This window comes from Mus musculus, chromosome 18 (genome assembly GCF_000001635.26).
Source record: "Mus musculus strain C57BL/6J chromosome 18, GRCm38.p6 C57BL/6J".
Lineage (NCBI taxonomy): Eukaryota > Metazoa > Chordata > Mammalia > Rodentia > Muridae > Mus > Mus musculus.
In genome coordinates this window covers 32,378,326-32,405,168 of record NC_000084.6, presented here as the reverse complement: position 1 = coordinate 32,405,168, position 26,843 = coordinate 32,378,326, and the positions used below count along the sequence as shown (strand labels likewise).

At 48.5% G+C, this 26,843-nt stretch overlaps 1 protein-coding gene across 30 annotated transcripts in view; it reads right to left on the bottom strand.

Moving 5' to 3' along the window:
- Bin1 (bridging integrator 1) overlaps nt 1–26,843 on the bottom strand; it is a 59,123-nt gene that overhangs the window by 30,572 nt on the left and 1,708 nt on the right. For 5 of the 30 annotated variants that reach the window (XM_030250490.1, XM_030250492.1, XM_030250495.1 and 2 more), the window contains exon 1: nt 7,458–7,615. The exons of 23 other annotated variants lie outside the window; for them this stretch is intronic. In XM_030250490.1, the coding sequence (XP_030106350.1) occupies nt 7,458–7,526 (69 nt within the window). In that variant the 5' untranslated portion in view covers nt 7,527–7,615. Of the gene's footprint in view, nt 1–7,457; nt 7,616–26,843 lie in introns of those variants that run through there. 2 more of the 30 variants (XM_006525979.2, XM_030250489.1) reach the window with 1 other exon arrangement.

The window sequence follows — 26,843 nt, the reverse complement described above, 5'->3', positions numbered from 1 at the left end:
CTTTCAAAAACAAACAAATAAAGCCAAGAAATACACATGCATACACACAAATCAGTAATATAAATATATAATCAAAGACCAATAAGTCAAAAAATAAAAAATCCAAACAAAACAATATGGGACAAAAGGACCACTGAGTTTGCTTTCTGTTGGCCACCTACTGCTGGGCATGGAGCCTGCCCTGAAGTATAGTTAGTATTCCCAGTGAGACGCCATTGGAGAAAACGAACTTTTCCTTTGCAAATGGATACCAATTGCAGAGAGCTTCTTGTTAGGAGTGGCCACCTCTCCTTCTCAGCACTGAGACCCCTTCTGGCTTAAACCTGTGCAAGGCCTTTGCATGCTACCACATTACTGAGGGGTTCCTCTGTGCATCAGACTTGTGGTGTCTAAGAACACTATTTTGGTAGAGTCATCCATCACCTTTGGCTCTTACAATCTTTCTGCCTCCTGTTCCCAAAAGATCCCTGATCCCTGAGAGAGAGGTTGATGGAAACTTCCCATTGAGGGCTGAGTACTCCAGAGTCTCTTCCTCTCTGCACACTGTTCAGCTGTGGGTCTCTGTGTTAGCTCCCATCTCTGATGATGGCTGAGCAAAGCAACTGACCTATGACTATTACAGAATGTCATTAGGCGTCATTTTATTGCTACATTCTTTTACTAGATTAGTAGTGTTTGATTTTTTTTCCCCCTGGGCCCATGGTTCATAAGAGAAATTTGTTGGTAATTTTCTTTTTCTTTATTGAGACTTTGGTTTAGGTATCAGGATAATTGTGACCTCATAAGAAGAATTAGGGAATGCTCCTTCTGTTTCTACGTTGTGGAATGAATGGTTTGAGGTATACTGATGTTAATTCTTCTTTGGAGGTCTGATAGAATTCTATGCTGAGTCCATTCTTGCCCTGGGCTTCTTTTTCATTTGGACTATTTTAATTACAACTTCTTTTTCACTGGGGCTGATGAGTCTATTTAGATTGCTTATCTGATCTTCATTTAACTTCAGTGGGTCATATATATCAAGGAATTTATTCATTTCCTTTAGGTTTTTCAGTTTGATGGGGTACAGATATTTAAAGTTTGTCCTTATGAGTCAGGCTCTGGATTTCTTTGGTGTCTGTTGTTATGCTCCCTTCTCATCTCTAATTTGTCAGTCTTCTCTCTCCACCTTTTAGTTAATTTAAATAAGCATCTATCAATCTTATTGATGCTCTCGAAGAACCAACTCATTTCATTGATTCTTCATATTGATTTTATTTGTTTCCATTTTATTGATCTCTATACCTGAGTTTGATTATTTCTTGCCATTTAATCCATTGAGAGGATAAGTTCTTCATTTTGTTCTAGATCTTTCAGGTGTTTTTTAAAGATGTTAATATGGGGTCTCTCTCGTGTGTGTGTGTGTGTGTGTGTGTGTGTGTGTGTGTGTGTGTGCGTGTGTACAGACACACACGTCATGCTATAAACCTGCCTCTTAGAACCTGCCTTCACTGTGTCCCATAGTTTTGGGGTATATTCTATTTTCATACTCATTTCATTCTAAAATATATTTTGATCTCCTCCTTAATTTCTGTCTTGACTCATTTTTTCATTTAGTAGAGTTGTTCAATGTCCATGAGTTTGTAAGCACTCCATTGTTTTTCTTGTTACTGATACTCAGCTTTCTTTATTCTGCGGTGATTGAATAGAATGCATGATGCTTTTTTAATCTTCTTGTGCCTGTTGAGACTTGCTTTGTGTCCAAGTAAGTGGTCAATTTTGGACAAAGTTCCATGAGGTTCAGAGAAGAAAAATTTTTGTGCTTGTGTGAAATGTTCTGTAAATATCTGTTAAGTCCCTTTAGTGTATAACGTCTATTAGCTCCAGTATTTCTCTGTTTAGTGTCTGTCTGGTCGACCTGTCTATTGGTAAGAGTGGGATACTGAAGTCACTCACTATCACTGTGAGTCACTATTTGATTTTAGCTGTTGTAGTGTTTCTTTTTATGAGTTTGCATGCCCTTGTATTTGATGTACAAATGTTTAGGATTGCACTATCCTCTTGGTGGATGTTTTGTTTGATGAGTATATAGTATCCTTCCCTATCTCCTCTGATCAGTTTTGGTTTAAAGTCTGATTTGTAAGATATTAAAATGGCTAGATATATTTGCTTCATAGATTCATTTGCAAGGAATAACATTTGTTTTCTTTTACCATGAGATAATGGTTACATGTATTTCTCTGATGCAGCAGAAAGGAAGATCTTCCTTTCTAATCCAATCTGTTAATCTGTGTCTTACTGGGGAATTTAATGGTTAATACTGAGAGTTACTGTATTAGTCAGGGTTCTCTTGACTCACAGAACTTATGAAATGAGTCTATATATAAAGGGAATTTATTGGAATGACTTACAGGCTGCAGTCCAACTAACTTAACAATGGCCAGCTGTGAATGGGAAGTCCAAGAGTCTAGTAGTTGCTCAGTCCCATGAGGCTGGGTGTTTCAGCTGGCCTTCTGTATAAGCTGGAACCCTGAAGAAGCCAAGCTCCAACAGTTGTGCTGGCAAGTTAAGTGCAAGCAGAGAAAGAAGAACAAACCCTTCCTTGTTCCATTGTCCTTATGTAGACCTCCAGCAGAAGGATTAGCCCAGACACAGATTAACAGATTGGATTAGAAAACCAGATCCATCTTTCTGCTGCATTTGAGAAACATAACTCACATTATCTCAAGGTAAAAGGATGGGAAAAGTTATTAAAGGTGTGCCTCGAGATCTAGATTAAAGGCATGTGGTTTCCAGTCTCAAGATCTGGGTCACATGTGTGTGCTCCATTTCTGGATTGTAGTTCATTCCAGATAGTCAAGTTGACAACCAAGAATAGCCATTACAGTTACCAATGAACAGTGTTTAGTGACTCTGTTAGTTTGTTGTTATGGTATGGGTTTTTCTCCCTCTTTAATCGACTGTTCTGGTACTATTTAGTCCCTGTGACTCCTTGGGTGTAGTTCGCCTCTTCAGACTGAAGTTTTTCTTCTAGTGCCTTCTATAGAACTGGATTGGTAGATAGAAAATATATAAATAGGTTTCATCATGGAATGTTTTTCTTTCTCCATCAATTATGATCAATAGTTTTGCTGGGTATAATAGTCTGGGTTACCATTTGTGGTCTCTCAGACTTTGTAGAACACCAGCCTGGTCATTCTGGCTTTCAGAGTCTCCACTGAGAGACCAGGTGTTGTTCTAATGGGCCTTCCTTTTATGTTATTTCATCTTCTTCACTTGCAGCTTTTAATATCCTTTCTGTGTTCTATATGTTTAGTGTTTTGATTATTATGTGTAGGAATTTTTTTCTAGTCCTATTTATTTGGTGTTCTGTATGCTTCTTGGGTCTTGATAAGTACTTCCTTCTTTAGGTTGGGGAAATTTTCTTCTATGATTTTGTTGGAAATATTTTCTGTGTCTCTGACCCGAGTTTCTTCTCCTTTCTATATCCCTATTATACTTAGATTTGATCTTTCCATAGTGTCCTTGGATGTTTTGTGCCTGGGAGATTTTTTACATTCAACATTTTTTGACTTAAGTATCTATTTTTTTCCTACCTTGTCTTCAATGCCTGAGGTTGTCTTTTTCCTCTCTTGTATTCTGTTGGTGAGGCTTACCTCTGAGGTTTTTGTTTGACATTATAAATTAATTTCCTGTTTTGTTTCCATCTTGTTTTGGTGGTAGTGGTGGTAGTGGTGGGTTTTTTTTTAGTGATTCTATTTCTACATTCATGTCTTTAACTGTTTTTAATAGTTCATTCAACTATTTCTTTATGTTCATGGGATTTATTCATAGCCTCTTTAATATCCTTGAACATATTCATAACTGCTGTTCTGGGGTCCTTGATTTGTGCTTTAACTATACTTGCATTTCTCAAGGCCCACTGTAATAGGCCCTTGGTTCTGGTGAAGGTATGCTGTCATGGCTATTCATGCTGTGTTTTTGCACTGGAGTCTAGGCATCTGAAGTTATGATGATAGGGGTGTTTCTAGGTGTCAATATATTTAGCCTTATCTTTGTTGGGTAGGTGTTTTGTTCTTTGGTTTCTGTTGCCCTCTCTAGATCCTAGGTAAATGTGGCTTCAGGGACCCTGGTAGTGGGTGGCAGAAAGGAATGGGGTGGACTAGTAGGAATGGCTGGCCGGTGCTATGTGAAAGACCTAGGGAGATTTGGTCCACACCAAGAGGTTAGTCCCCAGGGAGTAGAGACTTGGTGAGAGGAAGGGCTCCTGCAAGTAAGCTATAGTAGAACAAAGAATAAGCCTGGTAAGACAGGGATGAAGGGGGATTCTGGGTCAGTACCAAGAGATGGCATCTCTAGTGAACAGAGTTGGGATGGGAGGAGGGGCTCCTGAAAGCAGGCTGCTACAGGAAGGACTCAGAGTAAGTCTGGACAGAACACAATGGAAGACCAGAAGGATAGTGAAAATGGCCTACCCACGTGCTCAGTGTGGCCACTATGGGGCTCTAGTAGCACTGAGGGTGTTTCTGGATATCTGTGGCTGACACAAAGGAATATAGATAGGCTAGAAGGGATGGCTGGGAGAGTCCAGGGGAAAGAGCTAACCAAGAGACAGAATCTCCAGCAAACGGAGGCAGGGTGGGGAAAAGGGTATTTGCAAGCAGGCTGTTACAGAACTAAGGGGACGACTCCTTTTCCTTACTTTTAGGTCGTCTGAAGTATTTTTTACAATGACAGCAAACTGACTAAAATACTTTTCTTCCTCCCTTCTTTCTTTTATGTGGGTGCTGGGGATGTGAACTCAGACCCTTGTGGCTACACAGCATGTACTTCACCAATTGTGCCCAACTCCAAAGCATTCTCTTTATAAATTACCCTGCCTGTGTTATACCACCAAGAAATAGACGAAGACAGTGAGACCGGAGCAGCCAAGACTCCTCCTCACCTTCTATCCAAAGCTCTATTAACAACCAAGAAGGGAGTTTCCAACGGGCTGTCATGATGTCACCAAGAAGAAAGCTTCAGAAACAGCCTAAGAGACCAAACACCCCTCCCCACTGATCTCACTGCACTGCTGGGAGCCCCACCCACTCAACATGGGCTGAGCAGGAAAGGGGCCAAACAGGGTGTCCTCACATACTCAGAGGATTCTGCTGCCTCGGCCAAGGCCCGTGACACTGCAGGGAAGCCCAGAGTAAACACAGAACAGACCACCACAGATCACAGACCGGAGAGGGTAGCAAGGGCTGCTAGACCTGGCTGAAGTCACTTATCATCAGCTTCCTACTTGAGTAGACCATTAGAGTAACATAGGTATAGCCACTGTTTCTTCCTCCATGGCCTATATTCACATACACACACACACACACACACACACACACACACACACCTCTTCCCACAGACAGAGTCATCTCTCTCATTGGAGTCTCTTGTGCTGAGCTCACAGACACAGAGAAATGGGGAAGCAGGGGCCCTCAGTATCTGGTGCAGCCTGGACCAGGAGAAGCTGAGAGCACAGACATTACACTAAGGTTTGAAGGATGAGAAGGGTGGAGTGATGGTGGCTGCAGTGGTACCCAGGTATCCCGAGTTATAGACAGAACTGGAAAGGCAGAGCAAGAGATCCCAGAAGCATCAGACTGACAATGTGAGAGGCTGGGGAATTGACTCAGTGGGTAAGCCATTTGCCCTGCAAGGCATATAGAGCTGACCTTATGCCACGTTTCAATGCCAGACTACCCCCTCAAGCTTCCAGGGATTTTCCCCTATCTAACCATAGATTAGTGGCATCACAGACACTGGGCTTTACATAGCTTCCAGAGGTCTGACCTCAGGTCACCTGCTTGAGTAGTGAGCCACCTCCCTAGCCCCATCTCTCTCGTCTTTCATGAGCTGTCTATTTGTATCGCCATGTGTTCCTGGTTCAACTCCTTGTTGTAGGACACACCTGGAAATCCCAGTGGGTGTCATGTAGATTCTAATTCACACACATGGCAAAAGGAAACCCCAGTCACTTACAACTCCACACACTCACCCTGCATGCGGCACTTAGTAAGGAACAAAGAGGAGCTTTCACATGGGACAAAGGATAAGACTCAGACTGGCCACACCTCCACGTGTATGTGCTTGCCAGCACAGGAGGTCACTTAACAGGCCCAGAGCCAGCAGTCCAGGAAGCCTTATCAGTGCCACTCAATGTCACCTCCTATCAGGGTTTCCTCTCCTCACATCCTCAGCCCTTGGCCAGATGTGAGTGGAGCTGAAGTGTCTGTCAACGGCTGCCGGAACACCTCAGTGATGGCTCCAGGCCTCCTTCCACAAACATCCAGCTGTACAGCCCCTCTGCAGCAGCAAAAGGAGACGGCCCACTTTCCCTGGGAGGGCTGAGAGGAGCTGTTGGGCAAAGGCCAGTGACTGCTTGAGCCACCTGTGCCTCTGGGAAGGAAGGAAGTCCTCTCTAAGTCCCCCAGTGCCTAGTGTGGCTTTCCTCTTGGCCTAGAGTAAGAACAGAGGCTCTGGGCTCAGCATTCTCCTTGAGTGTATGAGACACCCTGCCAAACCCTCCAGCAACTCCATAACAGCCTCTCTCTCTCTTCCTCTTATTCTTCCTCTCTCTCCCTCTGTGGGTGTGTGTCTGTCTGTCTGACTGTCTCTCTCTCCCTCCATCTCTCCCTGTGTGCTTGTGTCTGTATGTATGTATGTATGTATGTATGTATGTATGTCTCCCTCCCTCACTTCCACCCCCTCCTCTCCCTCTCCCTCTGTGGGTGTGTGTCTGTCTGTCTGTCTGTCTGACTGTCTCTCTCCCTCGTTCTCTCCTTGTGCACTTGTGTCTGTCTGTATGTATGTCTCTCTCCCTCCCTCCCTCCCTCACTTCCTCTCTCTCTCTCCGCCCCCCCCCGTGCGTGTGTGTCTGTCTGTCTGTCTGCCTGACTATCTCTTTCTTTCCCTCCCTATCTCCCTGTGTGCTTGTATCTGTCTGTCTATCTGTATGTATGTATGTATGTATGTATGTATGTATGTATATATGTATGTATGCATTATGTATCTCTCTCTCTCTCTCTCTGTGTATGTGTGTGTGTGTCTGTGTGTGTCTGTGTCTGTCTACCTGTCTGACTGTCTCTCTCTTTCACACAAACACACACACAGAGAGAGAGAGAGAGAGAGAGAGAGAGAGAGAGAGAGAGAGAGTCTAGTGGTAGAAGATAGGCAGGAATAAGGACTTTTCCAGAACCCAGGGTCAAATCCAGGAGCCCAGGAGGAAAACTAAAGGGAACCGGAAAGCCCAAGCCAGGCAGGAAAGCTGATGGACTCTGCTGTCTGTCCCACCTGCTGTAGGAAGCAGAGAGTGAACTCCACCCACCACTCACTCCATTTTGCCAACACTGGCAAACCTACTCACAGACATGAGCGCATGCACTCGCCAGCCTCCCTCCTGGGACCCATTGCTGAGACCCTCAAAAGAGTCCCCAGGTCTTCACCTTCCTCATCATCTTCTCCCGGCGGCCAGCTGTAGCTTCAGCAAGAAACTGTCTCCGAGTGAATTTCATCCAGGCAGTAGGGCGTCTCCCCCACCCTCCCCACTGAACTTCTTCACACAGCAGAGGCTGTGGTTGGGGACCTCAGAGACAGGATGCACGCTCTAACGCCCTCACAAACTCATACTGGGGCAGACAGGAAGGCAGGCAGAAGGCTCTGTGAGAAATCAGACAGGTTTCTCCCATGGGAAGCAAAAATGAGCAAAGGACCCCAGAATCAGGCCAAAGGTCTGTCCATCCGCCCAGGTACCCCTGAGTTTTACACTGATTCTCTGATTCTCTAGGGTATTCCTCTAATGGGTCCCTCCTCACCCCTACACCCCGCTCATACAGAGCTAGGATCAGCCAAGCTAGGTGCTCTGATTCAGAGCTAGTAAGGGCTGCCCCTGGATCCCCTGCCCCAAACTTAAAGGGCCTCCCAGGTTGGCAGAGGCAGATTGGTCAGCTGCAAGCCTTATAGGGAAATACAGGGATATGAAAAGATAGACCAAGGGATGTGGGAGTGGCCAGAGGTGGGTACCCAGGAGGAGAAGTGGTGCAGGACCCTCCCACCGCCCCTATTTTGTCCCAGAGGGCTCTCTTGTGTCAAGCCTTCAGAGGGGTTAGCAGTGACAAAGGGGAGCAGTGACAGTTTCCATGGGATTCATTCTCTATTCCAAGGACCCTCAGTGTCAAAGTTCCTTTCCAGCCTGTCTCTTACACCCATACCCTTCTGGCTCTGCACTAGAGATGAGGGGTTCGTCTCTCCATCTCTGCTAGGACACTGGAGCTACCTGTGCTGGCTCTCACAAGGACTGGGTGAAAATATGGGCAGCCACCAAGCATCCAGGCTCCTAAGAGTAAGAAGGCGGGACGTCTGAAGAGGGGAATCAAGGCCCCTGCTTCACACCAGCCTCCACAGGTCCCCCCTCAAAGCCTCATTCTGAAAGACTAGAGCTTGTAAAATGACCATGTAACACAACACTCCACTGTACACTCTCCTCCTCCATACCCACTAGGCAACTCTTGGCATCTGCCACCTTTGATCTTTTTCTTGTGTTGTTTGTTTGCCTGTCTGTTTGTTGTTTGTTGTTTGTTTTGAGACAGTGTCTCATGAAGCCCAGGCTAGCCTCAAATTCACTATGTAACCAAGAGTAACTTTGAACCTCTGATCTTCTTACCTCTACCTCCCAAGTGCTAAGATTACAGCTGTGGCCAATACACCCCGTTTTATGGAAACAAACACAAGTTCAGATCCACAGCAACCACATAGAAAAGTAGAGTGTAAAAGAACATGTCTGTGATTCCAGCACTGGGGAGGCAGGGACAATGGATTCCTGGAGTTTGCTGGCCAGCTGGAGAGCTGGCATAGCAGAATCAGTGAGCCCCAAGTTCAGTGAGTCACCCTGACTAAGCAAATCAGATGGAAGGCAACTGAAAAAATATTGGTGTGGGCCTACATGCACATATACACATACACCCAAACACATACATACACATGCATGTGGGGGGGGGGGTGCGCGCACACACACAGGTTTGCTAATCAAAGGGAGGTATCTCAGAGTTTTTAATGTTGCAATACAATACCATAACCAAAACCAACTTAGGGTTGGACTTATTTCAACTATAGTTCCACACCACAGTCCATCACTGAAGAAAGTCAGGGCAAGAACTCAAGGCAGGAACTAAAGCAGAAGCCATGAAGGAGTGCTGCTTATTGGCTTGTTCCTCGAGGCTTGCTCAGTCTGCTTTCTTATAGCATCTGGGACTACTTGCTCAGGGGTAATACCACCCACAGGGAGCTGGGACCTCCCACACCAATCACCAATCAGAAAATCCTACAGCGTTGCCAATGTGGTGGGAGCATTTCCTCAGTTGAGGTTCCCTCTTTCCAAATGACCCTATCTGGTGTCAGGCTGACATTAAACCAGTCAGCACAGGAAGTCTATGGACCAGCTGCATAACTATTAGCCAAGAGCTTGGTGAAGAGAAGGAATTCCAGGCTCCAGCCTGTCCTGCTGAATCAGGTGCCCCTCCTCCATGCAGCCCCTCCTCCACCCTGAGTCCTGAGTATCCACAGAAGCCTGTGAAGCCCCGTTAAGTGTGGCCCAGCCTCCTCCATGTGCCCTGGCCTTCTATGAAGAGCCTCCCTGCTTACCTCTGCACGTAGGAAGGCTACTGCCAAGAACTCATTCTTTCATTCTGCATTCACTGTGGCACAAATCAGTTCCTATCATTATTCTTTTTGGTCCCAAATGTGACCAGTGGGAGCCTCCTGACTTATCCCCATTTATCGTCCTAACCTTCTTTTCTAGCATTGCAAAATGTTCCAGACTCCTCCTCTCCTGTCCTGCCTCCACCCTAGAATCAGTCCTTTCTTCCCATTGGGTATCACTGCACTGGGAACCCTTGCTCCCAGGCATTTAGCCTTCACTTCATGTCTGAGGCTCCTGAGTATAGCCCTCTGTAGCAGTTAATCCTGTCAACCTGACCAGAGATAGAATAACCTGGAAGAAGAACCTCTGGGTGTGTCTGTGAGAGAGTTTCTAAACTGGGCTCACTGAGGTGGGAACACCCACCCTAAATGTGGGCGGCACCATCCCCTAGGCCGGGGTGATGAACTTAAGAGAAAATAAGATAAGCACCGGCATTCATCTCTCCTTGCTTCCTGACTGCAGATGCAATGGGACCAGCTGCCTCAGGCTCCTGCTATGACGAACGGTATCTCCTCAAACTATAAGGTGAAATAAACCTCTCCTTTCTTAAGCAGTGAAAGAAGAAACTAAACCAAAGATAAGAAAAGCAAGATGGGTGGACCAGATAGCTTGATGGGAAAGAACCTCTTGTAGCATTTGCCCATGAACTGGAAAGCTGATCCCCAGAACCCATGGTAGAAGGAGAGAAAGACACACACACACACACACACACACACACACACACACACACACACACACACATACACACACACATACACACACACACACATACATACACACACACACACATACATACACACACACACACACACACACACACACACACACCATTATTTTTTTTTTAAGCAAGAAAAGGGAACCAAAGCAAAAGACACTCCTGGCCACATTGCTACACAGAACAGGGCCAGGAGACTGTGGTCTTGAAGCAGTCATGGGTCAGCGCAGCTCAGATCTGTCAATGTGGGAAGACAGACAGACTAGGACCAGCAGTTACTCAGCCCATCACCTATTGGGGCTGAGACCAAGCAGCCCCTTCTGCAGGCTTCTCTGGCCAGTGCTTAGTGTGGTTATAGTCCAATAGAGATCATTTTCCTCCACAGGGGGCTCTGGCTGAGGTATGCTCACAGGCCTGGCCAGACCTTTTTCTTGGTCTAAGCCGCCATCTGAGCCAACCTCCAACCGTGGCTTCCGCTCTTCTTTTCTAGAACAAGCAGGCTTATAGTAGCCATTTTGTGAGAGAGTAGGCAGAGGCTCACCAAGCAGGGTGACCTAGGACTGCAGCTTCATCACCAGGTGGCCCCTGGAGGTGGCTCTTGCCTCATGCGCTGGTGACTGCTTGAGGGGCAGCTTATCATCTCACCAAGCTCTGCCAGTGTCTCCCCGGAGCTTGAGTTCAGACACTGAGGTCTGAGCCTTCTGTGGTGATTTATATTGACTGACAAGTTGACAGGCTCTAGCATCACCAGCAGCAAGCCTCTGGGTGCATCTGTGAAGGGTTTTCTAGACTGGGCCAATTAAGGTAGGAAGATCCACCTTGAATGCAGGCAGCGCCATTCCGTAAGCTGCAGTCCTGGGGGGACTAAACAGGACAAGGAGAGCTAAGCTCCAGCATTCCCTTCTCTGCTTCCTGACCTCAGATGCAGTGTGACCTGCTGCCTCACGCTATTGAAGTCCTGCCTTTCCTGTAATGATGGACCACACAAGCCCTCCCTGCCTGCCTGCCTGCCTTCTTTCCTTCCTTCCTTCCTTCCTTCCTTCCTTCCTTCCTTCCTTCCTTCAAGTTGCTTTTGTCAGTATATAACAAATGCATGCTCCATTACTTCAGTGTAGCCCCAGCGAAAGCCTGTTAGCCTGTAACTGACAGCTTAGGCCTGAGGGGCCCATGCAAACAGAGCTGTTGCTGGGCCTAATCCCCACCTCCAGGAAGGAAGGGAAAGCAACCAAAGAGAAAGGCTTGGGCCCAGGGCCTTACACCTGCCCCAGCTGTGGTCTTAGTAGAGAGAATCAAGTTCCCACGCAGGAGGTCAGTGTCTGAAAGCACATCCAGGATGGAGAAGACCCTGGCCAGGAACAACCCTTGACGCTTCCTGCAGTGCAGCACCGGCTGGCCAGCCACCAGCTCTGCCTTCCGTCTTCAAAGTTAACACAAGTGTCTGTGATGCCAGTCTTAGGAAGAAGCCAGAGACAAAGTTCCATCCATAGAAGACTAGAATGTTCGCCAGCCCTCAGACATCCCCTACCCCCTCTGGATGGACCCAAAGTAATAGAAAGCCACAGGGTAGAGACCACATATTTTCCCCTGAGGTAAAGGGGTCTCCCCCCACCCACAGGCTCAGGGATACCCTAAGGGATAGACCTGAATCCTCTCAGCTCAGCTCCTGAATCTCTTTAAGTCACCATCCTTGAGCCTCTGTTTCCTGCTCTGTAGTGCTGGGATTACCATTACAGGTGTGTGCTGCCAGCCCTGGTTTGTGTGGTACTAGGGAAAAAAAAAAAAAACCCAAGGGCCTTTGCACAGGCAAATACTCTACCAACTGAGCCACATCCCCAGCCCTCCAGCAACATTTTCTGTGCTTACTGACATTCACAACTGGTGAATAACTGGGGAAGTGACAAGGAGCTTGCTAGCCCGGCAGTCTAGCGAAATCAATGAGCACTAAGTTCTGAAGGATGGAACTCAGGTCCCCAGGTCTGTATAGTAAACGCTGTACCAATTGGGCCAGCCTCCCACCCATCAAGCCCGGTGTTGACTGACTTCCATTCTATCAGGTTTTGCTACATAGGGATATCCTTCAAAAGGGTAGGTCAGGGAATCGCTTCAGGTGAGATTACAGTGGCCAGAACATGGGCAGGCAATAGTGAGAATAGCCAAATGGGAAATGAAAAATGGGAAGAAGGGGATTCCGGTTTGAACAATTAGAGAAAGGATGTCATTCCCCAAGATGGTGGTACATGGGGAAGAGAGGTACCCAGTACGGGGGGGGGGGGGGAGGGGCATAAAGATCAGGCCCCACCCTAGGAGTCACGGCTGGGTCTATTCCTGTCATCTCTGCTTTATGCTAACCTAAGTAGGATTGCTTTTTCCCAAGCCAGCCCACTCCACCTAGCCCCCACCCTACCCAGCTCTCCGCATGGACCCACACATGCCTCTGTGACTCTCTTGAGTTCGTGCTTAGCCTTCCCCAGGGATAGACAGCAGCTAAGCCTACAACTCATAGGCCAAGCTCCCCCAGCAGCAGACTTTTTGGCTGCAGTTCTTCAGGGTCCTGTAAGCACCCCAGCCTCTTGCCCCTTGCTTCTTGGTTAGAGAGGTAAAGAGGTTGGAGATACAGCTCAGTTAGTAAGCTGGTTCCCTTGTAAGCCTGAGGATCCAAGTCTTAGAACCCACATAAAAAGACAAGCACGGTGGAACACTTGTAATCCAAGCACTGGAAGGCCAGACTCAGAGTATCCCGTTAGCCCAGCCTATCGGCGCAATGAGAGACTCCCAAAAAACAGACATGGGCCAGTGCTCAAAGAGATAGTTATGAACGCAAGAAGGCTGCAAATTCAGGGTCTCAGAACCCATGTATCTGTTGGGTGGGCATGGCAGCTTTCTGTAACTCCAGCCCTAGAAAGCAGACACAGGGGATCCCCCACAGCAAGTTGGCTAGTAAGATGGGTGAGCCCTGGGTTTAATTGAGACCCTGCCTTAGAAGAGTAAGGTGGAAGAGAGAGCAACGTCAGCTTGAGGCCACTACACATGTGCCATACACAAGAATAAGACAGTACAGTCCCCAAAAATCAGTGAAAGGGAAACTCAAAGTCCCTACACGGACAGTCTCGCAGAACCAGCAGCAGCCACTATGTGGAGCCCTGTCTGGGCCTCAATAGTCTGGCCCTAGAGCTGGGCCAAAAGGCTGGCGACCAGGCATGGCCAGTGAAATGTGAATAGCACAGGGTGACCCCAGGGCTGTCATTGGGTGGGGCACAGTCCCCACAGGCACATGCCTTACCCCTGGCTGCAGTCCTGTACCCACCTCTCCAGATATGTCACCAGAGCCACCACTCCTTGCCCCAACATGAGTGTGGCGTTATTCTCAGCCCAGGCATGGGGGTGGATCTGCCTCTTCAGCCACCATCTCCCACCCCCTCAACACCTGCTGCCTGGGCTGGGGAAGAAAACAAATGGCCCAGTGTACCAGCTGCCTTAGCAGGGAGAAGCCCTGGGTTCCACTCCCAGCATTACAAAGCAAAATCAGAAGCACTGAAAGTTTACGTTATTCCATAAAAGAATAAACTTGTTTATTTATGTGTTTTGTTTTGTTTTTTATTCCTGCTTCCTCTCTGAGGAACAAGAGTGGATCATGGGGAGATGGCTCAGTCAGTAAAGTGCTTTCCTTGCAAACATGAAGACCTGAGTTCAATCCCCTCCCCTAAAACTATCCAGCATGCTAGGACATGCCAGGAGTTCTAGCATGGGGAGGGGGCAGAAGAGGGAGCTCTGTGGAGTTTACTAATTAGCCAGCCTAGGTGAATCAGAAAGCTCCGGGACAGTGAAAACCTCTGTCTCAAAGAAACAGAGCACCTCAGAAATGACACCTGAGGTTGACTTCTGACCAATACACGCATGCACACACATGTGAACTTACACAAATCCAAGGGAAAGGAAAAAAAGCCATGGGAATTCATACTTTCCTTACAACTTTCCATAATTTCTTCCTCTAAGGAGATAATCAATCAGTGATGTAGGGGTGCATGTCTGTAGACCCAGCACTTGGAAGGCTCAGACAGGAGGACTATGAGTTCAAGACTAGCCTGGGCTGTATAACCAGACCCCTATTGTTCCTGTCTAGGCAAAGACAGTGGCTTAGAAAGCACAGAAGGCAAAGAGAAAACTGAAGAGAGGGTGCAGAGGCCAGAGAAGCCACTGACCTCCTAAGTCTAGATGCAAGTCAAGGGCAGGGGGGTGGGGGTGTGGGGAGGAAAAGGCTCTGATCACTTGTGTGGTCTTCCCATGACCTCACACTCCAGGTCCTACTGAGCACACCAGCAGTGTGTGAAGAAGCTCAGAGAGGTTGAGCATTGCCTGGCAAGTAACACAAACTGAATGAATGCCTTAAATGATTTCTGCCTAGAGCCCTGAGCACCACTGAGATCAACACTTTAGGGGTCCACCAGTTCGGAGAAACTGAACGAGGAGCAACCAAGACGGTCACTGTACTGCAGCCTTGGGCAAGTCACCCTGGTCCCCTCTCCTCTGCAGCAGATACTTCCTTCTATGATGTCAGAACTCTTGTAGAGAATTTGCCAAGAGCTGGGTTCTACCATCCGGTCTTCACTGCCTTCTGTGGGAGAAGGGTTTAGGTGCTGAGCCCAGGGAGGGTGGCATGGAAACCCCAGCAGAAGAGAGGGCAGAGGTCCCAGAACCCAACCCAACTGTCACATAACCCCTCGTCAGACTGTCCCACTGGCCCCTAGCTGCCCCTGCCCACTGGGGCTGGGGCTTAAATGCAACAGTTTCCAGTGTAAGAAGGAGCCCACGCAGAAGGCAGAAGAAAGGCCTGAGGCTGGAAGTAGACCACAACTCAGCAGATTCCACAAGCTGGCCCTTGGCCAACAGCTGATAGGGGCAGTGTGGCCTAGAGGTGGCTCCCTGCAAGAAGTGACTTACTTCCTCCTTCCCCACTGAGCCTCAGGCCCCACCAGCTGGATCCCAAGCTGGGGCTGCACTTAGCATGAAGGCCAAGAGCGGGTGAAGGCCAGAGAGCAGCCTCACACACCCATGCTGGTCTAAGGTGCCACCACACACCTTGTAAAAGGCTGCCTGACCTACAGTGTCCTGGACTGACAAAAAATGACACCTCCGCTCTACCATGGAGGATATTGTCCTCCACAAGTAACCTTCCCAATGTCAAAGGGATTAAAAGGAGGGTCTGCCCCTCAGTTGGGGACAAGACTCAGTCTATATTGATGAAATTGATCCTTAAGTCTCCTGCCAGCCACTAATGGCTTCTAGAGTCCCCAACCTTTCTTTCATGGGAGATGGTGGGTATTTCTTGACCCAGCTGTTACCACCCCATTAGGGACCAGGTCAGCTTTATTCATTTTTATCCCTGAACCTCTGGGTACCCTTATTCATAAGAATATCTCGGTTTATTCACCCTGGAACATTTCTGGAGTCGATAGGAGGTCCAGGGTCATGGAGAGATCCCTTACACAGTTCAGGATACGGTTCACTTTCTCTGGAGCGCTAGCCTTCAAGGTAGCAAGACCCTGACCACATCAAGGTTCCATCTAAAAACATAGGCGCTCTGCCATTTGCTCTAGGGTAGACATTTCCCCCTCGCCCATCCTCTCACTCCCTGTATTCAAGAGGAGGACAGCACAAGATGGGCAGAGCCAGGACTGAGGGAATGGCTCAGTAGGAGACAACGTAAGGACCTGGGTTCCAATCCCTAACTCCAGCACTGGGTGAGTGGCTAGGGAGGACACAGCAGGACAGGCTGGCTGCCAACCCAGCTTCAAGTTCAGAGACCTTGTCTCAAGGGAATAACGCTGAGGACTCCCCCAATATCCTCCTGACCTCCATGTACGTATATACTACACTCCCAACTCTCTCTCTCTCTCTCTCTCTCTCTCTCTCTCTCTCTCTCTCTCTCTCTCTCGCTCTCGCTCTCGCTCTCGCTCTCTCTGGGCAAAGCCAGCCTAGACCCAGAATGAGACTCAGGAAGGAAGAAACCCCAGGGCTTCCCTACACAGTCCTAGCCTGGAGCCACATACAGCACAGGAGTTCAATTCCTAGAGACCTGCTACAACCACAGAGAAACACAAGGCTGCAGGGCTACAGAGGTGGTAACCTGCAGACCATCTCAGCCTTCCCAGGATCTTTGTGAGGTGGAGCAGATTAATCCTGTCAGGAGAAGAGGACAGGTTTTAAAGGAAAAGTGGACTCAGAGAACAAGCAAATCTGAAGGACAAATTCTCCTCCCTCTCTGAAAGTTAAATCTCAACTCTCCCTAAGATGTCAATAAATTTTCTTCCTCCCTTTCATCCTATCAGCTGCAGCTGTCTCCCGGGCTCCCTGCCCGTGGTCCCATCTAAATCAGAACCCCATCTACTCCACCATGCATGTCTGATCACTGGGCCGGTCCCATGGACAGTGGTACATGGAATAGTAGCACTGGAATAGCTCGTGCATTCTTGGACCTAAGAAATGGAGAGAACAGATTGATCCAGAAGCATGAAAATGGGGTCCACTGAAGACCCCTGGGTATCAGCCCAGGGCCCAGGGCTCAGCGGTGAGGCCCAGGTTCGCCAGAGCCCAGGCATCTTGGCTGATGTCCCAGGGAGAGGCTGAACTTAGAAAAAGGTCCAAAGAAAGAAGCTGCAGCTGTTAGAAGGGGGCTGAGCCAGCTAAGGCCACCCTGTCACCCTATCCCCCTTCCGGCCCTGTGAAGCCCCAGCAAAGCTCCTCTAACCAAGGCAGCCATGAAATCTCCACCCCCTCCCCAGCCAACCATGTTATAGTCCTCCATACGACAGAATTCATTATCATCTCCCACCCTGGGATCTGCTCCTACAGCCAGGTACAGACACAGCTGACAGGACCCAAGGGTGAGACAGCCTTGTGCCTTTCTGGGACAGTGGCTTAAGAGGGTGAGTGGGTCCTGACACGGCTGCTCAGCAGATCCACTTGTGCCACCTCCTCTTAATTCATCCCCTACCCCCTCATACCCCTCCAACGGGCCTTTAAGAAGGCATAAGCAGGGCCAAACATCACAGAGCCAGTATAGGAGGTTGTCTACTAGCCTCATCTAACCCATGGCCCTTAGGCTTCTTAGAAATAGCTTGTTTCTACTCTGGCCAGTTACTCCCCCTGGGAATGAAGAGCTCATGTTCTCCCCTCAACTCTCCTGAGATTCCCATGCCTGGAGTCAGATGCCCAAACACTGAATGTTTGGTTGAGCACAAGCTGGGGAGACAAAATGTTTCCAGATATGTCTGAGGAAGAGAGCTACAGGGCTCAACCCAGAAGGCCAGGAACACAGGTCAATGGGTGAGGTGTTTGCCACAGGAGCAAAAGGACCTGAATTTGACCCTCAAAACCCACATAAAAGAGTCAGGATGCAGTTGAACATACTGTCAACACTAGTTCTGGGAGGCAGAGACTGGCAGTTCCCTGGGGCTCATTAGGCAGCCAGCATGGCTTACTTGGCCAGTTCCAAATTATGAGAGACCCTATCTCACAAAACCAAGGTGAGAGCAAGCCAGGAATAGGGGCCAGTGGGTAAAGGCAATAGCCACCTGAAACCCTTGGATAGATAGGTAGGTAGATAGATAGATAGATAGATAGATAGATAGATAGATAGATAGAGTTATAGATAGATAGATAGATAGATAGATAGATAGATAGATAGATAGATAGATAGATGATAGATAGATAGATAGATAGAGTTATAGATAAATGATAGGTGATAGGGATAGCAATAGATAGATAGATAGATAGATAGATAGATAGATAGATAGATAGATAGATAGATAGGCTGGTGTAGTAATGTGTATTTGTAATCCCAGCATATCTACAGTGAAAGAGGAGAAAAGAACAGAGAATTATCTGGAAGGTCGCGGGCCAACTACCTGGAGGCACCCAGGAGCAACAGAAACTAGAGACCCATCTTCAACAAAGTGGAAGGTGAGAACTAACTCCCAAAAGTTATCTCCAAATCTCCACACACTCCACGACACAAACCTTCACTCACACAATATGCATTCTAGATTAATTCATTAATTTAAGAATTAATTAAAAAAAAAAAACAAAGATGAACAGAGTCCAGAAGTTGACCTCTGACCTCCTCACATGTGCACACACATGTAAACATTAGCTAGCCCTAGTCTGAGGCAAAGCCACAGTTAAATGCCCAACCTGGTCTCCATTTATCTTTTCTCAGCCTTAAGCCTTATCCTCGCAACTGCATCTCAAACAGGCCTTGAAAATTCTACTTCCGTGACTGCCCGAAACCTGCCACCTTGCCCTGGAACTCAGCTCAGGTCTACTTCCTCTCCGCAGCCTCCTCAGATCATCCAGGCCTGTGGGGGCACCTGTGTGGGAGGTGGGCAGCTCCTCCCTCTCAGCCTCCTGACCCAGTATGGCCAGGTGCTCAGTGAGAGAAACAACCTCAGCCCAAGTGAGCTACATTCTCCCCAGTGTTTAGCTCAGGTCAGATGTGATGCACACAACGTGAGGAACCCACAGAGGTTACCCTGACGTGGTGTCAAGGTATAAGGAATTGAGCCTGTGGTAGTAGGATCTGCAGCAGCTCTGACAGGGGGAATACCTCCCTAGCTAGGCCAGCCCATAGTAGCTGCTGTCTGTGGCCACCCACTCACTCCCATGATGACCTGGGGCTCAGCTTAGTGCAGAGTCCTCACGCTGCAGTGGGAAGATGATGCAGCTTAGGCACCCTTCCAAAGGACACTAGAGACACAAATGCCCTTTCCCCAGAAATACCCGGAGAGAGTCTGAGGCTCCCTCCAAACCCCATGTTGTGACCCCAATCCATCTGTTGTGAAACTTGGGATCTGGGGCAGAAAGTAAGACAAAAGTGCAGAGTCTGGGAGGAAAAACAAAAGGCCTAAGAACCACTTCTAAGGATGGAGACTCACCTGCGTAGCTGTGAGTGCCTAGCCATTCACACTGTCCCAGCCCTTGAGCCATACAGCCTGGTACTTCTGTCTCTTGGAAGTTCGCTCATATATGGCATTCCTCTGCTGAGGACCAAGGTCCTGTTTGTCATCTGACCTAAAAGCAAGCAGTGCCCCCACCCCAATACACATACACACACAGAGAGAGATACACACAGACACACAAACACACACGCACACACACACACCGCCCTGACCAGCCACAAGAACCATCTGACCAGGCAGCCCATCTGCAGCCACTTGCTGAGATTTGACTCCACCACATACCTAAGATATTTACTCATCCATCTGACCATGGGGAAAGGGAGGCCTAGATTACCCTAATGTGGCAAAGTCGGGTGGGATAGCATCCTCTCGTCTAAATAACCCCAGTCCTGCCGCAAGCATCCCTCCTCTCCACCATGAAACACAGCCTCCAGGCCTGTGAGGCATCAGCTCTGTCTCCTGATGTCAGAAGTCATGCATCCCTTGGCAATAAGTACACTGGCTCTCTGATTCTACAGCCCCAGATTCAACAAATTGAATATCAAAAAACATTTCAAAAGACAAAATGGTGTCTGAACACACACAGATGGATTTTCTTGCTGTTGTATCCTGAATGATATACAGTGTGGTACCGAATCATGTAGAGAGAGTTAGCAGCATATAGGATGATATGCATCGTTAGTTTCTATGCAAATATTACATTCATTTATGTAACACACTTGGCCGCCAGAAGACTTGGACATTTGCACCCTGGGTATCCTCAAATCCATTTTCTAAGGACCTTTAGGGATGATTTCATGCTTAGAATGCCTGCTGTGTGCTGAGCTGGAGGTCTAGACACCACAGAGGCAGGAGACAATACTTTGCCCTTGAGAGTAGACACAGGACTAACTCTCCAGGCAAGGCAGAGGGTACAGGGGGCCCAGTGCCAGGCCCAGAGCAGGGGCTGCACACTAAGAAAGATTTCGTAGCTCATATAGGAGCCACAGCATAGCTATTTCCTCCCCAGAACATTTTTAAAAACCTATTATCTCAGTGATTTTATAGAAGGAATGTTGTAGCAACAATAGGAACTAAAGTATATAGTATATAATTTAGAATAAAAAGAGTTTCTGAGCTGAAGAAATGACTCTGTCAGAAATACAAACGTAAGGACCAGAGTTTAGATCTCAAGCTCCCTCATAAATCCCAGGCACACCAGTAACTCCGACACCGGAGGAGGCAGATACAGGCGGCTCACTGACAGCAAGCTCCAGGTTTGAACAGGAGACATCTTGTTCCCAAAACTAAGGTCCTCTGGCCTCCAGCATCCATTGTGAGACTGAGCTGTCACCTTCAGCCTCACTCTGGAAACCCAGACCTCCCATCACCTAGTCTACCACACACAGTATAAACTTCTACCCCAAGTGGAATTAGGGGCACATCTTATTTAAGGGTCAAGTCTTTCAGGGGCCAAAGCCCACCTCCCCTCAGGAGCGGTGGCAATCCATAAGTCTGCTTGGACCAGAGAGAGAATCTGAAATGTCAACCACAGAACAAAGCTTCTTTTTCTTTCTTTTCTTTTCTTTTTTAAATTTATTCACCATTGCTCTCTTCAGACACACCAGAAGAGGGCATCAGATCCCATTGCAGATGGTTGTGAGCTACCATGTGGTTGCTGGGATTTGAACTCAGGACCTCTGGAAAAGCTCTTAATCATTGAATCATCTCTCCAGCCCTTCTTTCTTTTCAAGATAAATTCTACTACATCCAATTTTTTGTTCGATCGTTCATTCATCATTCATTCATTCATGTGTACCTACATGTGCATATGTACCATGGCACACATGTGGAAGTCAGCCCTCTTCTCCCATCACATGGAACCCCCAGGGATCTGGGGTAGAACGCTGGTGGTCAGTCTGGATGACAAGTGCCTTTTTATTTCCCAAGCCACCTTGTGGCTCCTCAGTTCCTTCACTGAGACTCAGAACACTGCAGCAATGATGATAAGACATAGGTGTTTATTATTCGTGGCTATTATTATTAATAATGATATTAGATGAAGCTTCTCTTGGGCAGGAAAAAGCAGCCTTTCTCTTCTCCATTCCCCAGCCCTGACCCCTTGATAGTTTAATGGCATATGCAGTTTGGAGGTGGTAGCCTCTTACAGGGGGCTTTAGAGGCTGGGGTACCACGCTTTCCCTCCAGGAATCCCCACTTTTAGAACAATGAGAGATTAAATCGGTCCTACTAGTGCCTCTCGACCCTGGTCTGGCCTAGCAGCATCTGTGCAGATTTCCATTTCAAAGTTCCAAGTACCTGAGGAAGCAGGTATCATTAATCCTGTTTCAGAAGGGGAGACTGAGGCTACAGAGACTAGCATGACTTGCCCAAGGACAGGAGATGACTCAGCCTGGGATCGTCCACTGCAGCATTGCTTGGGCGGAATCTTGCGAGTGGACCCCTGCAGTCCAGGCCATCTTTGACATCTTTGGTAGCATTCGTGAGGTGCCTCTCCCATGCTTCCCAAAGTCCACTCTGAACAGGCACCCCCACCCACCTTGCCCTGCACAAACACCCAAGCCAAGATATACATCTGTCCCAGCCTGTCCCTCTGTGGTATAAGATTTTAGGATTAGTATTCTTTTCTTTGCACTTGTTAGACCTAGTGAAAACTTGCCAAAGAGGCAGCTTTTAGGAAAACACAACACACCAGACATCCGACAGGAAGTCCCCACGACTAGAGGCGGCCTCTCACCTGGAGACTAGAAGCTCTCCCCGCCCCCAGTCTTCCCCACCTATCCAGCCACCCACATCTGCGGTGACATATAAAGACCCAAGCTCAGCCATAGGTCTTCACAAATGGAACATGCCCCTGCTGTGACCGCTTGGGTGATGACCAGGTATGTCTCCAGCTAGGACATCAGCTCCACTTCCTCAGAGCTTAGCACACAGTGGGTGCTACACCCGTCCTGTAGAATAGATATGCAAATCCATCACCACCCCAACAGTGTCAAGAAACAAAAGAGCAGAGAAGGGGGCCCAGGTTAGTTTATTTGTAGGAGCTGAGTTAACTCTAAAATATTCTGACTCCAAGTCCAAGTCTTCTGCCATCAAGGCTGCCTCGATACACAACACTTATTCATGTGCATATACACCACACACATAAACACAAAGTACACAGAATACGTGTATACACACACACACACACACACACACACACACACACACACACACACAGGCTGTTATCCTAAGCCCTAACTGGCTAACGGCTCAGCAGGGATTAGCTGTCTACAGAAGCCTATAATGGACACTCCCAGGGAGCGTTCTGAGTAGTGGGCCCTGTAGGGAAAGAGGGTCCCCAAGGAGGTTCTGTGACATCAGTCTACCTACTTAGCTGATATGTAGTGAGCGTGTACTATATAACATGCATCTGTCAAGAGCTTCCAGTTCTTCACAATCGTGCCTGTGAAGAGAACTAGCATTATCTCCAGTTTATCCGTGGCCTGGTGGTAGGGAAGTCTGGAAGGACCTGCCACCTGACTAGGTCCCCCTGCAGCCAGTCAGGGGGACCTAGAGGCCCCATGTTCTCGGCTACCACCCAGGGTGATATACAGGATAGAAAATCTACCTCAGGGGACAAGCTCTATGAGGTACATCCCTTACTTGCAGCAGTGGAGGACTGAAGCTTTCTTGGTATTGTCCCAGCCTCACAACTTGGGACAAAATGGACCCAAAGCCATCCAGGGCAGAAGCCAGAGCAGGAAGGCCACAAGGGAACCTCAAAGGATGAACAGTGAGGAGGTTCTGCCTCCGCAGCTGGGAAACTCTCTGGGGTGCATAGATTCCCGCCCCAGCATGCAACACTTAATTAAATCTGGCCTGTGTCTTTCACCCAGCCATACCTTCCCTCTCATGGAACTGAAATTCTCACCATCCTCACTGGCCTTTATACCTCCCACTATCCCTGTACCCTAGGCATCCAGCAGCCTCTCCCTTTTCTACCATCCCCCAATATACTAGTAATAGCCTGGCTTCCACCTGCTATGGCCAGTATAGTACTGAGGCCACCAGGCCTAAGGGGGTGGGGCTCAGGGACACCCCCATGAACGTGCCTATAGCTCGTCTATACCTTCCTGAGCCCAGTGTCTCCAGAACATCTCCCCTACCCCACACCCAGGTACCCAACACCCCATACAGGATACAGAATCTTGCAGGGAATAGAAACCACTTGCATATAGAATTTTCAGGAAGTCTGATCTAGGCTGGAAGGTTCAGCAGAACCTGTCCAAGCTCATGGAGAGAGGCCCAGTGCAGAGAGTTTCAGGAAGAGAGGAAAAGAGATGATGGTCCAGCCTGAGAGAGGGCCCTTGACAGAAACACAGAGATAGAAAGGTGATGTAGAAGATGCCTTTCATGAAGAACAGACTGGAGAGATGACTGTGTAAGTAAAACCAGGGGCCCAGACGACCTCAGTTGCAAGGGCTGTGTGTTTCTAGCAAGCAGTCAGCACCATGCAGCCAAAGCCCATTTGTTAAAGGGGACATCCACATATGCTCCTCCATTCTGTTAAAGGGGACATCCATATATGCTCCTCCATTCTGTTAAAGGGGACATCCATATATGCTCCTCCATTCTGTTAAAGGGGACATCCATATATGCTCCTCCATTCTGTTAAAGGGGACATCCATATATGCTCCTCCAGGTAGCCAAGCTACTCTTGGGGTCTCTACCAGAAGCTTTATATTCAAACCCAGCTCCTACTAAGAAGTCTGATGTACCTCCCACATGGGAAGACCGTGACCATGCAGAGGAACACAGTGCAGTTCTCAGCCATGTGTCAGGGTGGCATAACAGAGCATAATAATATGGCGCAGTTTACCTCCACGGGTCAAGGTCCTATAAATAACTGTGGCTGCCCCTTCCTTTGCTGAGCATCTGCTCCACATGCCAGAGTTGTGCACTGTGCACTGACAGCCCAGGACTTCCCACTCCCACTGGTGTTCCAAACACTCTCATTTGCACCCCTCCAAGCATGCCCAGGGACAGCAACAGCCATCAAGAAAACATTCTCTCTTTGCCTATTCCCACCAAAACCCAAGACCGTCTACCTATGCTCAACCACTGGCCCAATACTGTGAGGGCAAAGCCCAGCCTCCCTCATGCACTCTTCCCTGAGGACTCCTAGGCCTTGGACTAGGGAGGGCAAGATTCCACACCCCCACCCCAGCTGTCCTTTTCCCCAACCACCCCATCCCCCAAGGGCCCAGCTCGCCAACCTCTAATCCTCTTGTCATCTGACCCAGCCTCCACCCTGAACTGGCTTTGCCCAGCCACCCTTCTGAGGCCCAAAAATGGACACAGTCATTTATAGAGGGTCAGCTAAGCCAAATGCAATGGGAAGATGACCTCATGGCGTCCATGGGCCTAGGCTCCAGGCACACTCGCTCACCACAGGCACACAGCAGCAGAGCAGAAATAAGCACCGTGTAGGCCTGAATAATACGCTGTCTGCCTGAAGCAGCAATGCAGGGACTCAACCTAGGACAAGGCACTTGGCACATGTGCAACCAGGAACGTAGAAGAAAAGACAACCAGCTAACTCCCAGGTCTGGGCCAGCCAGGGCTCCCAGATCAAGCACCCAAGTCCCCACATTCATTCGAAAGCATCCACTAAACACCCACCAGAGCCAGACAGACACAAGAGGGGTACAAGCAAGCACAGATCTGCCCAGGGCAGTGAAGGAGGCAGATGAACCAAAGGTAGCAACCCAAGACCCATTAGGGAAGACTGCAGAAAGGGGGCTCTATGACCCACACAGGACCCCATGACACCAGAAGGCACACTGGCCTTTCTTGTCACTGAGTCTCCATAGGTGTCAGGGCTGAGAAGTTGGGGACGAAGGCCTTCTTCCTATGCAAATACACTGCAGGCTTCCTTTTATTGTTTCTGTGTGCACACACATGTAAAGGCCAGCGCTCAGGGTCTCACGCTGATCCTGGAGCTCACTTACATCACTAACTTGTGATCCCAGACCTGGGATCAGATGGTTACAACACTTCTGTTCCCAGCTTTACACATGGGTTCTGGGGGATGGAACTCAGACCTTCATATTTGTGTGGCAAACACTTCTCCACCTGAGCTATCTCCCCAACTTTCTCTTGCTTTCCACTATGGCAGATGCTATCCTTGCTCAGGAAATGCCCTTCTATGACAATACAAATAAAAAGATGAAAATCGCCCTGTGGCTAGTTTATTTGGCAAAGGAAGGTAGGTCCAGTGTCAGGACTGTTTGTAAGGCAATGGGACTGAGGTCCCATTAGCAGTGGGCATTGAAGAGGAAACGAACCACCGCTAGAAGATGCTGGGAAGTCAGCCCAATCAGTATACCCAAGCCGCGACAAATGTAGATTCCAAATGTCAGAAAGACAAATGGAAGAGGACAGTGTCTAGGTAAGGCACGGGGCTTCCTGAAGCCAAGGAGAGAGAGGATGGGAAGCAGGCTCCTGTCTCAGAATGCCTGTCAGACTGTCTTGGCTTCCCTGGGCAAATGGTCCCTAACTAATGCCCATGAGACAGAGAGCAAATGTGACTAAAGACGAGTGCAGGTCCACGAAGCCCAGGCTCAGCCAAGACCAGCTGTTGGCCATAGCCATGTTCCAAAGCCAACCAGCTGTCAGCCAACTGCCCAAAACCTCTGAGCAGGCACTGAGAAGAGAGATGGCTGCTCAGTTGCCCAGTGAATCAGGGCCATGTACAAGAAAGGAACATAGCCTATGCTTGAGGCCCCCAGAGTTGCATCAAGGAGGCTACTGCCAAAGAACAAATACACAAACAAATGCACCTGGGAAGAGCTGCAGGCTGGCTATAATGAGCAGCCATAATGAAGTTGGTCTTCGTGTGTTGGGGGTAGGGAACTTGTCTCAGCTTACTCCCAATATTTCCATTCATTTCCTTTAGGAGTGAGAAGCAGGCTCCAGGCACCTTAGATGAATTACTAGGTCACTGGGAGCCAGGGTGGCTCTGTCTGCCTACCGTTCCAGCTGGGTCACCCAGGTCTCCTCAGCCACCCGAAGACTACAGAGAGGGTCCTAATCTCTCTCTTCGCTTTCCTCCTGCATGGGGAAAGGAGAGCTGGCCAGATCAGGGGATTAGCAAGAGCCTCCCCAGACACAGTAACCCTCTTCTTAGCTAGCAACCACAAGGATGAGGAGTAGGGCTCTAAGGAAGATCTACCCGCCCCCCATCACGTGGCTGCATCCTTGGGGAGCTCACAGCTCTCAGCTGCAAAAGTCATTGTTTATAAACAGCCCAAGACGGACGGAAAAAGGCAAGCCTGTCCCTGTCCCCACCAGGCCCCAGCCCAGATAGAGCCATGAGGGGCTATCCCTGGCAGAAGCACAGATTGTACAATCTCAGATTTCATAGTCGGAATTGGCAGGGGAAGTGGCGTCAGCAGCTGGCGTGATCCAATTCAATAAGCCA